The sequence below is a fragment of the Charadrius vociferus genome, unplaced genomic scaffold (assembly GCF_000708025.1).
Source record: "Charadrius vociferus isolate BGI_N301 unplaced genomic scaffold, ASM70802v2 scaffold858, whole genome shotgun sequence".
Lineage (NCBI taxonomy): Eukaryota > Metazoa > Chordata > Aves > Charadriiformes > Charadriidae > Charadrius > Charadrius vociferus.
Genome location: NW_009649724.1, coordinates 807,813 through 818,575, shown reverse-complemented (window position 1 = coordinate 818,575; position 10,763 = coordinate 807,813). Strand labels below are relative to the sequence as shown.

The window sequence follows — 10,763 nt, the reverse complement described above, 5'->3', positions numbered from 1 at the left end:
CCGTGGTGCTGCCGCCGCGCCGGGGGAGAGCCCAGCCCAGCGTGGATCCCCGGCACCCCCGGATCCCAGCCGGCTGCCGCCCACCCTCCGCTGCCTTCTCGCCGACGGGCGCAGCCCGAGGCATCCTGTTGCGCCGGGTCCACAGCCAGGAGAGGAGAAGCGGTGGTTTTCCGAAAGAGCCTCTGCCCAGGTTGAGATTCGCTCGTGGCACGGAACAATGGCTGCGCTGCCAAGGCTGGTTTGTGCGTCTTCGGTCGTGTTGGTGGTCTGGGGTAGGTGCTTCTATTCTGTCTTGTCTTCAGCCACGTTCTCCACCAAACCTGGTGCTTGCCCCTTGCAGGATGCTTCTTTAAAAGCAGCCAGTTTCCTAGTAAGGTTCCGTAAATGCTGTCGTGAAGACCAGCTTTCGAAGTGGCTTTTTTTGTTTACAAGAGGAGAAGGAAATGATACTCATGCAGAGTTAGTATGAATGTATTGGAGGTAATACGAGCAGATAAAATACGTTACTGCTAAGTAGACTTACAGTACAAAGCATTTGCTTTAATGCACATGCAAGTTCTTTGCTGTTTCCTGTTTGCTGTTGTTTTGAAATTGCAATGTAATTTAACATATAGTTGCCTCAGGGAGGATGTGCAAACTGTTAAGTGGTGCATGTCAGTGCTAGTTTTCCATACAGTCTCTATAAACTGGAATAAATAATTTTATAGCTATTATAGTTACTCTACTGCAACCAAGTAAAGGTTGGTTAATTTTGCCAATACAGCTACATTTGATGTGCACATATACCTACAGCTCTGTATGTGGGTGCGTATCTGCGTGTACATATCCACTTTAACCGGAGTAAACCATGATCCAGTAGCTTCTCCCTTATTTCTCCCAGAAAGCTGGTGCTACCCACGGAGCTGGTAGTGTGGGAGAATTGGAATCTGGCTCTTTCCGGGATAGGTCCCGGGATAATACAGTGCTCGAGAGAGTGGGTTAATGCTATCTCAGAGGCTGGGGAGGAGGGAGCAGCCAGCAAAGTCAGCATCTTCAGTGAGCTAAACCCTAGGCTTTGGAGACAGGTTTGGACAGACAAAACCCAGTATTGTTTAGCCCAGGGGACAGATGTCGTCAGGGATTTAGTCTGAGATGTCATGCTGAAGCGTTCCTTTTCTTATCGAGTATTTAGTTTTGCAGACAACGATTTTTGTCTTGTTTGGGAGAGCAGTATTTTATAGCTGCTAGTGTCCAAGCCCCTCGGTTCCCAGCACTGCTTATGAAACCTAGAAACAGGAAGGGTGGCGAATCCTCCCAGTTTGTTTGGAACACATTGCCAGATTAAAACATCCAGACCTTTTAACTTAGCACAAAGAGCGAGCTGTTCCTCCATGCTTGAATTCTGGGCTTTCTCTCGTGCCAGACTGTAATTGTTACTGTAACAGGAGCATGCTCAGCATGCATGGGAGAGAATGAACAGTGCCTCTAAAGTGGCATTAATTACTATGGGAAAAATGAAAGTTGTGGCAAAGCAGATGCTGGAGAGGTGAATCTGCATGAAGTGATCACCCTCTGTTAATTATTATGAATTATTTATATCTCGAAGAAGGAAGCTTGGTAAAATTTGACATTTGAGGCTCATCTGTTGTCAGAGGGTGCTAGTAATTAATCAAACAGTTTTCCATTGGGGATGATGTGATCATAAATGCGGAGAAGTGGATAACTGATGTCTCTCTAATTCTGTCTTATGCTTCTTCTCTGCTGCTCCTTTTCCCTAGCTGGTTTTTGTTCTGCAGTATGTGTTGAAGTTCCATCAGAGACAGAGGCTGTCCAAGGAACACACATGAAGCTACTCTGCATCTCCTGCATGAAGAGGGAAGAGGTCACAGCCAGCACAGTGGTGGAATGGTTCTACAGGCCGGAGGGTGGAAAAGATGAACCTGTATGTATGCTTGGTAGCTAAGCCCTTGTTTTCATAGGTCCTATTGTGAAACACAGTCCAGTGAACTCACGTGGGAGAAGCCAAAAGGTATTTATGAGAGTGTAAGTTTGTCCTGCGGCAGGATTCCCAAGGAAGACTGTGTAAGGGAAGGAGAGAGACCCAAATACGAGCAAAGGCTTTCTGCCGCATTCTTATTCAAGGCCTGTAGAAATGCCCAGCAGGCTGCTTTCGCATCACAGAGGAGAGACGAGCTTGGAGTTCAGCTCTAAGCTGCAGATCTTCACAATTTCTGCAGCATTTTCACCCGAAGGTTCCACAACACCAATTTTGGGCAGTCACTAAAGCATCTTTTCCACACTTAGCTGATTTCCACACTTGGGCACAGCATGAACTCATGGCAGGAAAAGCTAGAATCTGTTGTTGAGTTCGAACATTTGGGATTGTGCAGACGTGAATGTGAATTTCTAGTTCCATCCCTTGAATACGTGAAGCCTAGTATTCTAGGAAATCAAGAAGGGAAACAAGTATGGAGTGACACCTGGTACCTTTGGCCAAGTCTCCCTTTTTAGGATACTCTGAATCCCAAAACTGTTCTTTGGAGGTTAAACTGGGCTCTGATAAACCTGCAGGGCACTCAGAGAAAGCAGTGGTATCCTGACTGTGGGAGGATCTGTGAGTTGTTTTGGGATGCCTGTCAAGAAAAGGTGTAAAATTCATTTTCAGAGTGAATCAAAATGGGAATCGTATAGATGAGGGGTAACTGGAATCCAAGAAAAATGGTAAAATGGAGAATAAGATTAAGGTTGAGTGCACACGTTTCTAGCTATTTTATCTGAGTATGAAGCATTAGGTCAGTGGTTGCATTTCATCATGATTGAGCAGGGCCAGGCGAGATGACAAACGTTCCCCTACTGTCTGAGAGCTAAGGGGCCGTGCTAAGGAGTGAGGTGGGAATTCACTTTCAGTGACGTTTGCCAGTGGCAACCCAAAGAATGCTAACGAAACTCAGCTGGGGTGGGCAGTTTAACGATGGGGACTGTGGTCAGCCAGAAACTTGCAAGAGGTTAGGCTTGTGAAAGTCACCCAAGCTCTGTTCTTCTGATGTACCATTTTCACACTGTCGTATTTATCCTGCAATACTTCCATTTCAGCTGAATATCCTAGGGCTTATCAAAAATGACAGTTTGTCTTTACTATATTTATTCTGTGGTTCCTTTTTCAGATGTTCTTACATGCAGTGACCAACAGGTTAGGCATGAAGACTGCAGGATCCTAGTTTTTAGTTCCATTGCTGATCTTTTGTGTCATTGTCCACATGTGTCTCTGGTTTTTTGTGCCTTAGTTTTTCTAACTTTGGAGATAATTCCATTTTCTGCCTAAAGCAGTCTGAGATTTTGGGGTAAAGGATGATAGAATATGAATAGCTGCTGTCGCTAAGGAAGCCATAGCCCAGACGTACACGTGTGTAGCTAGAGGATGATGTTGTTCCTTGTATATGCTGTGTAGTTGTCCGAGATTCGAGTCAGTGGTTAATCAGAATACCCCTTCACATTTCCTCACAGATCTATGAGTACAGGAAAACGAACCATGAATTTCCAAGCCGCTTCAGTGGTCGGATACAGTGGAATGGGAGTAAAGACATGCAGGATGTATCCATCACTGTGTTAAACGTGACCCTGAATGATTCGGGTATCTACACCTGTAACATCACCCGGGAGTTTGAGTTTGAGATTCACCGACCTCTCTTCACAAGCTCCAGATTGATCCACCTCACCGTGGTGGAGGAGGGTATGAAGCATTGGCAGAAAGTGTGTTGTGCCTTAACTTGCCGTGGGTGTTGCCATCCAGAGATGCAGTTTTTCATTGCATAGCAGGAGAGGGGAGACTGAGCTGCCAGATAATTGTGTCTGTCTTTGCCAGCAACAAACACTGCACAGGGTTCAGGAGGAAAGACCTGCCTTTTGTTTGCTGGCTGCAGCCTCTTTTTAGGCTCGGAGTGGTTGTGTGTGAATGTGGGAAGGTATAATAAGCTTGGTGGGCTGGGGGAACAGCTGGGTAGGCACAAGAAGGCAGAGGTTTCCCTTTTCTCCACTCGGAACCCCGGCTTCTCCCCTGGCGGCTCTGGGATGCTACAGCACAGCCTTTGCCAGGGTACCGCAGCGTCGGCTTCCTTGCTTCCACCCCCTCCCTCCTGGAATGACTCGTTCTCCATTTTGATATGTCTCTTGCTTCCACCCTCTCCCAGTCCTTCCCTCCCTTTGCAGTGCTCCCGAGTCTTTCTGTTCCTCTTGGGTTTGCACAGTCCAGTGCTGAAATCCTGGCTTGTTAGAAATCAGTGGGAATTCTGCTGTTCGCTTCAGAAAGGGATAAGAGCTTTTAGCCCTCATGTTTTTCTGCTGTGTCTTCCCTTCCCTTCTTCCCCACAAGCATCTCTGTGTTTTGATCTCTTTCAAATCACTGGTGGCACAATACAGTCAGGTAACACCAGCGAGTAGGATGCACAAAGGAAACCAAGTGTAAAGATGAGATAGGCTAACGGTGAGCAATCCGTGTGAATGCGTGGGTGGCAGAGAATGCGAGACACACACAAGCCTGGGCACATTTGATTCTGCTGGAAACACGCAGTGGGATCATTGCTGGCATATCCTGTTGGCAGCCTCTCCCCTGTTCCCTCTTCTTTGCCCCCTCACAGTGTAGTGGCATCTGGGTATCTCTGGCAAGGTGGGTTAGGAAGGATGACGGGGTGGGAAGTGTCAGGGGAGCTGCTGTGCTTGATAGCTGCATGTAAATGATCAGAGATAATTGCATTTTCTTAACAGCTGGAGAAGACTTCACCTCGGTCATCTCTGAAATCATGATGTATATTCTGCTGGTCTTCCTCACCTTGTGGCTACTGATAGAAATGGTCTATTGCTACAGGAAAGTCTCTAAGGCAGAGGAGGCTGCCCAGGAAAATGCGTAAGTGTGAAATCTCTCTAGGTGCAAGCTGTTCTGTGAGCATTCTTCAGATGTCTCAGTCCAGATCAGACTGCAGGAAGACTGAACTTTGCTATTGAGTGTTTCTAGCTGATGTTTGCTCTGTCTGGAATCTTTGCAATGTTTGGGAGTACCAAAAGAGACAGTGAACTTGTACGATGAGGGACAATGTACCAGCTAGGGAGGGTAGCCATGGTGTTCCAAAGTGGCCAGGTTTGATCTGCACAGAGATGCTCTGCTGGAGGCCTGCTGTCAGAGATCTGACTCACAGGTGCAGTTGACACAGCAGACATGTTCCGATTTTTATAGTGGCCCGTTCCCATCTTTCTACATATTTGGCTTGGATAAGGGCACTCTTTGTACATGGTAGGAAAGCTGTACGTCTAGGATTTTACAGTAGGGAAGACTCAGTGTCTGCTCCTGACTATGCCGAGGAGAGTTTCCTACTGCGAGCATCTTCTACAGGTGACATTTGTTATCTCAGAGGTACTTACAGGCAGTCAGTATCTCTAAGGGTGAATGGACCCAAACTGTTTTTAGAACTTGAGGTGATGCTTTTCTCCTTCCCTCCGACTACAGGACAGACTATCTTGCGATTCCATCAGAAAACAAGGAAAACTGTGCCGTGCCTGTGGAGGAATAGCAGAAAGGAATCAGCGGAACAAACGGCACCAAGGTAGGCGATGAGGAAAAGTCGCAGCCTGTGTCTATCAGCCCTTCAGCCTTACTGCTGTGGGTTAGGCATGCGTGGGGCTGGAGAGAGGCGGACAGGAGACTCCTGGAGTCTGGCTGTGCTCCTTCTCTGGAGCTTCCCCAGTGACCTTAGAAGCAGTATAGGTATCTTTAGATGGTGGGTGTACTAATATTACTTTGAACCCCTAACCAACATGCATGTTCACTTTCAGGCCATGGTGTAATTACTCCTCCTTTGCCCATTCCTGTGGAGTTGGGAATAGTCACTGTCTCCTGCAGATGGGGAGCTGTGCTCAGAAGGAATGTAAGGGCGCTATCTCAAAAGGAAGCGTCTGCTAGGAAGGACTTTGTGTGCAAAAGACCGAATTCTAGATTTTTTTTAAAGTCTTGTTCCCGTCCTGTCAGTTACTATGCTAAAATCCTTACTTCAGTAAGGTCGAATGACTGGTGCTCCAAGAGGAATTCTCTCACTTGCAGGGGCTCTGAAGACAGAAGGACCACGTCATGCCAGCCAGGTTTGAGGGGGAGCTCTGCGCCGTCGGGAGGAAATACGGGGAAGTGTAAATTCTCTTCCATTTGCCTTGGACTCTGTACAGCCTTGACTTTGGCCTCATGACTCCATTCTGAGCTGCCGGCCTATTTGCTAAAGGACTCTTCTTTTGAAGCATGCTGAGCAAAGGGCACAGGGGTGTGGGCAGCACGGCTCCTTCCCAAGTTTCAGTCCCATCATCATGTTAATGGCTTTGTAATGTTAAGTGTCATTTCTTAGCTGCTGTCACCACCACCTTTATTTGCTAAATATGCTATTTCTCCATTGCAGAGGTAAAGGGTATGTATGTCATGTTACTCTGACCTGCAGGACTGGGAATGACCATCTCGGGGTGATGTTCTACCATATGTTACAGCCCAATCAGTCTTACCAGTGTTAAAACAGGAAGGATTTAATTAACTAGTTGTCGCTTTGGACTTTGGGCTGCCCGTGCACAGGCAGAGTAGCGTGAGGACTATAAAGCATTAGAATTGTTGAAAATGTGTAGTAGGAAGGATGAGTGCCTGTGCCATATTCACACTTGCTTCTGAAGGAGGGAACCGAGAATATAGATCCTGAAGTACTCCTACTTTGGGAGGCAGTATGACGTAAGTATAAGAATCCCCTGTACCCCCCCTTTCATTTAGCAAGTGTCGGAATTCTTAGTTCCTTCCGTTTGCCTTGCGTAGCAGGTTTGCTCCTCAGGTACGCAGAGACACAGAGATAGGAATAACCTGCGGAGCCACGTTCAGCAACAGCAACAGCAGGCAAGCCAGTAGGACAAGGTATGCAGTTCATCTGCTTCTGGGGAAACCCCTGAAAAGAAGAGAGCCTGCTGCAAGGAGGTGAGCAAAGGAAATAGGATGCACAGCCCTCACAGGGAAAGGACAGACAGCTTTGTAAAACGGGAGTACTTTTTGTAACTGCGCTATCAGTCTTCTCATACTATAGTGTAGCACCACCTAGAGGAATAGACAGAAAACACTTATTTTTCCCTAGATAATCGTAATTCTTTCTTGTGATAATTAGTCACTGGTTTGAGTAGTCAGCATTCATCGTAAATGATCCACTGCTGCACAGGAATCACACTGTAAATTCAATGTTTCATAGGCAAACTTACCTTTTCAATTGTAGTGGATTAAGCGGAGTAAAATTGGTTCTGTGGCCTCAAATGTAGATCAGTTGAGTTCAACAACTAGGATTACAAGGAGAGGAAAAGGCAGAAACATTGCCTGGGGTGGAATTGTACCTTAAGACAAAACGGGGGAAGGTTTGTTTTATTTCATATAGCAGATGTTGTTACATCCCTGCTGCAATGGAGCCTATACTGCTTGCAAGAGTTGACAAATTTTGCTACACTGACTGCTTCTAAATAGTTAGAGTGCTTGTGAATCAAGGCATGCTTCCTTCCCACCTATGGAATTTCCTCTGCTTTGTTCTGCTGCTTTTTATGTGTTGCTACAATCACAGAAATTGCTCCATTTGTAAGTCAGCCCAAGCCAGATTTCTAACTGGCAGTTGTTCAAAATTCTTTTTTTAGAGTGGGTGTCAACTTTAGTAAACTACTACAATGGAGTCTTCACAGCGGGATCACTCTCTAGTCCAGAGCCGAGTCTGGCAACCTGAGTACATTTTCTAGATGAAGCACGCTTGGAAGCACCGGTTCCTTAAAACTTAATACCCAAAAGGGGAAAAACCAGCTCCTCTTCTAATTCAGCTGGATGTCTTCATTATCCCTAGGCCAACTTGCCTGGCCTCAGGGCAATTTTGGGCATAATCTTAACTCTAAACCCACAGCAACAAAGGAGGGATTAGACTGTAACTCCGGAGTTGCCGTCACTGACTGTGGCATTGATGCCCACAGTGATTTTTAGGTAAGGTCACGTAACCCCTCTCCCACTTCATCTCTGCTCCTCAGTTCCCGTGAGGCATTGATAACCCTCTGGTGTCATAAAGTTAAGTCAAAAAAGGAGTAGGCAGAGAACTTCTTGAGAGCTACCTCAGGTGGTAAAGAAGGGCCATCCTCTTCTAGTCCTGTACTTTCCAGTATCTTAGATGCATCTTCTCAAGATGCTTTTTTTTGGACATATCTTTCACTTTTCCAGTTCCTGCAGACAGATATGACTATTGCCCTGTGTTGTTCTAGGCGGGAGAAAAGGGTGTCTAAATTTTGATCAAGATTCTCATAGCCAAAAAAAAAGGGATTTTTCCAGGGTGGTGTTAAAGGCAGGCTGTGTCCTGGAAGAGACGGTCCTGGTTGGTCTCAAAAGACTCTCTCTGTATTTGGAAATGGCAGAAGAGACTTCAAAACAGGCAGGATAATAAAAAGAACAAGCACTCACGAGTCACGCTGTTTGTTTGATAGATTTTTTTAATTTATACCGTACTTCCATTGTACTAGCTACTTTACATTACGTTTTGGCTGCACGGCCTTTACAATTCCTAGGTTCTAGCAGGTAAGTTTCATTATCATTTTATCGCATTTTGCGCACAGCGCAAAGTTTATGACAGTTAGACAACTCCTAAAACAAAACCACGGTTCCTCCCCCACCCCACCCTAGAGTTCACGTTAGCACTACAGGCACATGGGCCTTGGCCAACAGCCCCCCGCTGCCCGGGCTCCGGCGGTGTAATCCAGGAGGGAGGCGCACGCCTACGGCTGATTGTACGACCCACTCCCATTCCTTGCTGATGTGAGGCGACCCTCGTTAATTTGCAGTTAGACACAGCAATTGGGGTTGCAGGATCCAGGGCCTTGGGTGAGGAGAACACACTCTAGGTTTTTAGCAGCTTTATTGAGCCCTGGAGCATGTGATGGGAGTTGACCTGCCGTGAGAATGGTAACGTCCCAGAGGTGCCACAGCCACACGATGCCAGTCCTGGGCGGTTGTAACGCTGCAACGGTTCTGCTGCTCCTCCCTGCCCCCAGCCTCGTCGGGCCAAGAGCCAGGTTAGTGCTTCTGTATCTGTTAAGTGCTATTACAAGGGAGGTGGGCTTGCGAAGATGGGGAACGATGCGTGCGTGGCACAGGCTCCACCTCTTTGCTGGATAAAGTCGGCATTTCATAACAGCCGCTCTCCCAAATCCTAATGCCACTGGGGCACATTGGGTTGAAACTGAGACACGACCAAATGGCTCTAGAACCTGAGCTGCACATTGGTTTTATTTCCTAACTATTCTCAGAGTTCGGGTTGGGGAAGGTGGCCATTTAACGTTAGCAATGGAATTGGCCTAAATGAGTGAGGTAACAAACGGCCAGAGGAGGTACCTCTCTGAGCCATGTGCAAATATAATTCCTTCAGCAGAAGGAAGTCCTTTTCCCTACTGAAAAAAATAAAACACATTCACTTAAAGAGCATACAGACCGCGGCAAGGAAAGGCAAGCAGGGACAGCACCAGGTCAGTCCATCTATGACACAGGGAATGATTGTCCGGCAGCAAAGGTGTGAGGGGAGAGGGAGAAGCCATAGCAAGCACTGCAAAACGTGTGTGGGAGAGGAGGGCATGGCACGCCACGTATCCATGCTAAGAGATAAGCCCATGCTGTCTGGTTAGATCAGGAAATAATCTCAATCGGCAGTCGATCAAGACACGAGATTATTTGGCCAGTGTGCACATCTAGAAAAAGAAAGGTATTATGGCACAGAGAGACTCGTGCTGTAGAGACGGCAAAGCATAGAGAAATCGGAGCATGCCAGGCAGGGGAATGGGCCAGAGAGTCAGCACAGTCGCGTCTCAGAAACTACACTGACAAATGTTCTGTGAGCCACTTACCTCAGATGCTTTGGTTTAAGAGCCTCTGTTTCGAGTATTGTTTTAAGCAAGCCCCTGCCAGATATTCTAACTAGTGCTGAGACTGTCTGAAAAGACTAAGCCAGAGTCCTTGTGACTGCACCATGAAACTTAGCAGTGGCAGCAAGAGGGGCAGAGATCCCCGCGGAAGGATCTCTCCAGTTCAGCGCAGAAAGCACAGCTCTATCAAGAGGTGTGGGACGGCAGCAGCTGCTTTGACAAACGTGACAGAATTGCCTCTCCTGAGCCAGGCACTGTTGCTTTAAAGTGTTTATTACTGATCGTGCTTTTCTGCATACTCTCCCACCTCTAAATGAGGAAGTGGATCACTTCTGTCCTGGTTGGGAAAAGCAGATGCTGACTGGTAGAGCACTACCTGGCTAAAACGGTTAGTTCAGTACACATCACGGGATCATGGGAAAGCTGTAAGGACACTCTGTGGAGAAGTCCTCTCGGGAGCGTACCATCTGCACCAATGGCAGAGGGTAGTGAGTACTCAATACGTTCACCACACACTGCGACTGAGCCGCACTGTGGACAGAGCTGCTTCCTAGGTCACTGCACTGGGCCAGAGACCACGTGCTCCTGGGTACTGGCTTCACAGGTGGGTTTTTCATAGACATCAGCTCACGTGCTGGCTTTATGCTAACTATGCTCACATATATGAACCTGAGAGGAAAACGAGTCCCAGATGTTTTCCCAATCCTGGTAGCACAGAAAGGCCCTTTTAACTAGCCAGGAGTGATTCACTCCCCCAAAATGTCTCCCACTAACCTCTATTTTGCAGCTCGTTCTGCACGTGGAACGCTGGTCTGTTTAGGGTTGGAGACTATCTATTTCCACCACTCTTT

At 47.1% G+C, this 10,763-nt stretch overlaps 1 protein-coding gene across 1 annotated transcript; it reads left to right on the top strand.

The window, feature by feature from the left end:
* Positions 1–217: 217 nt before the first annotated feature.
* On the top strand, positions 218–6,427 carry SCN3B (sodium channel, voltage-gated, type III, beta subunit). The gene is made up of 6 exons (XM_009890783.1): positions 218–272; positions 1,758–1,921; positions 3,484–3,709; positions 4,741–4,879; positions 5,477–5,573; positions 6,068–6,427. Exons 1-5 carry the CDS (start codon positions 218–220, stop codon positions 5,538–5,540), a joined length of 648 nt encoding a protein of 215 aa, XP_009889085.1. The 3' UTR covers positions 5,541–5,573; positions 6,068–6,427.
* The last annotated feature ends 4,336 nt before the right edge of the window (positions 6,428–10,763 follow it).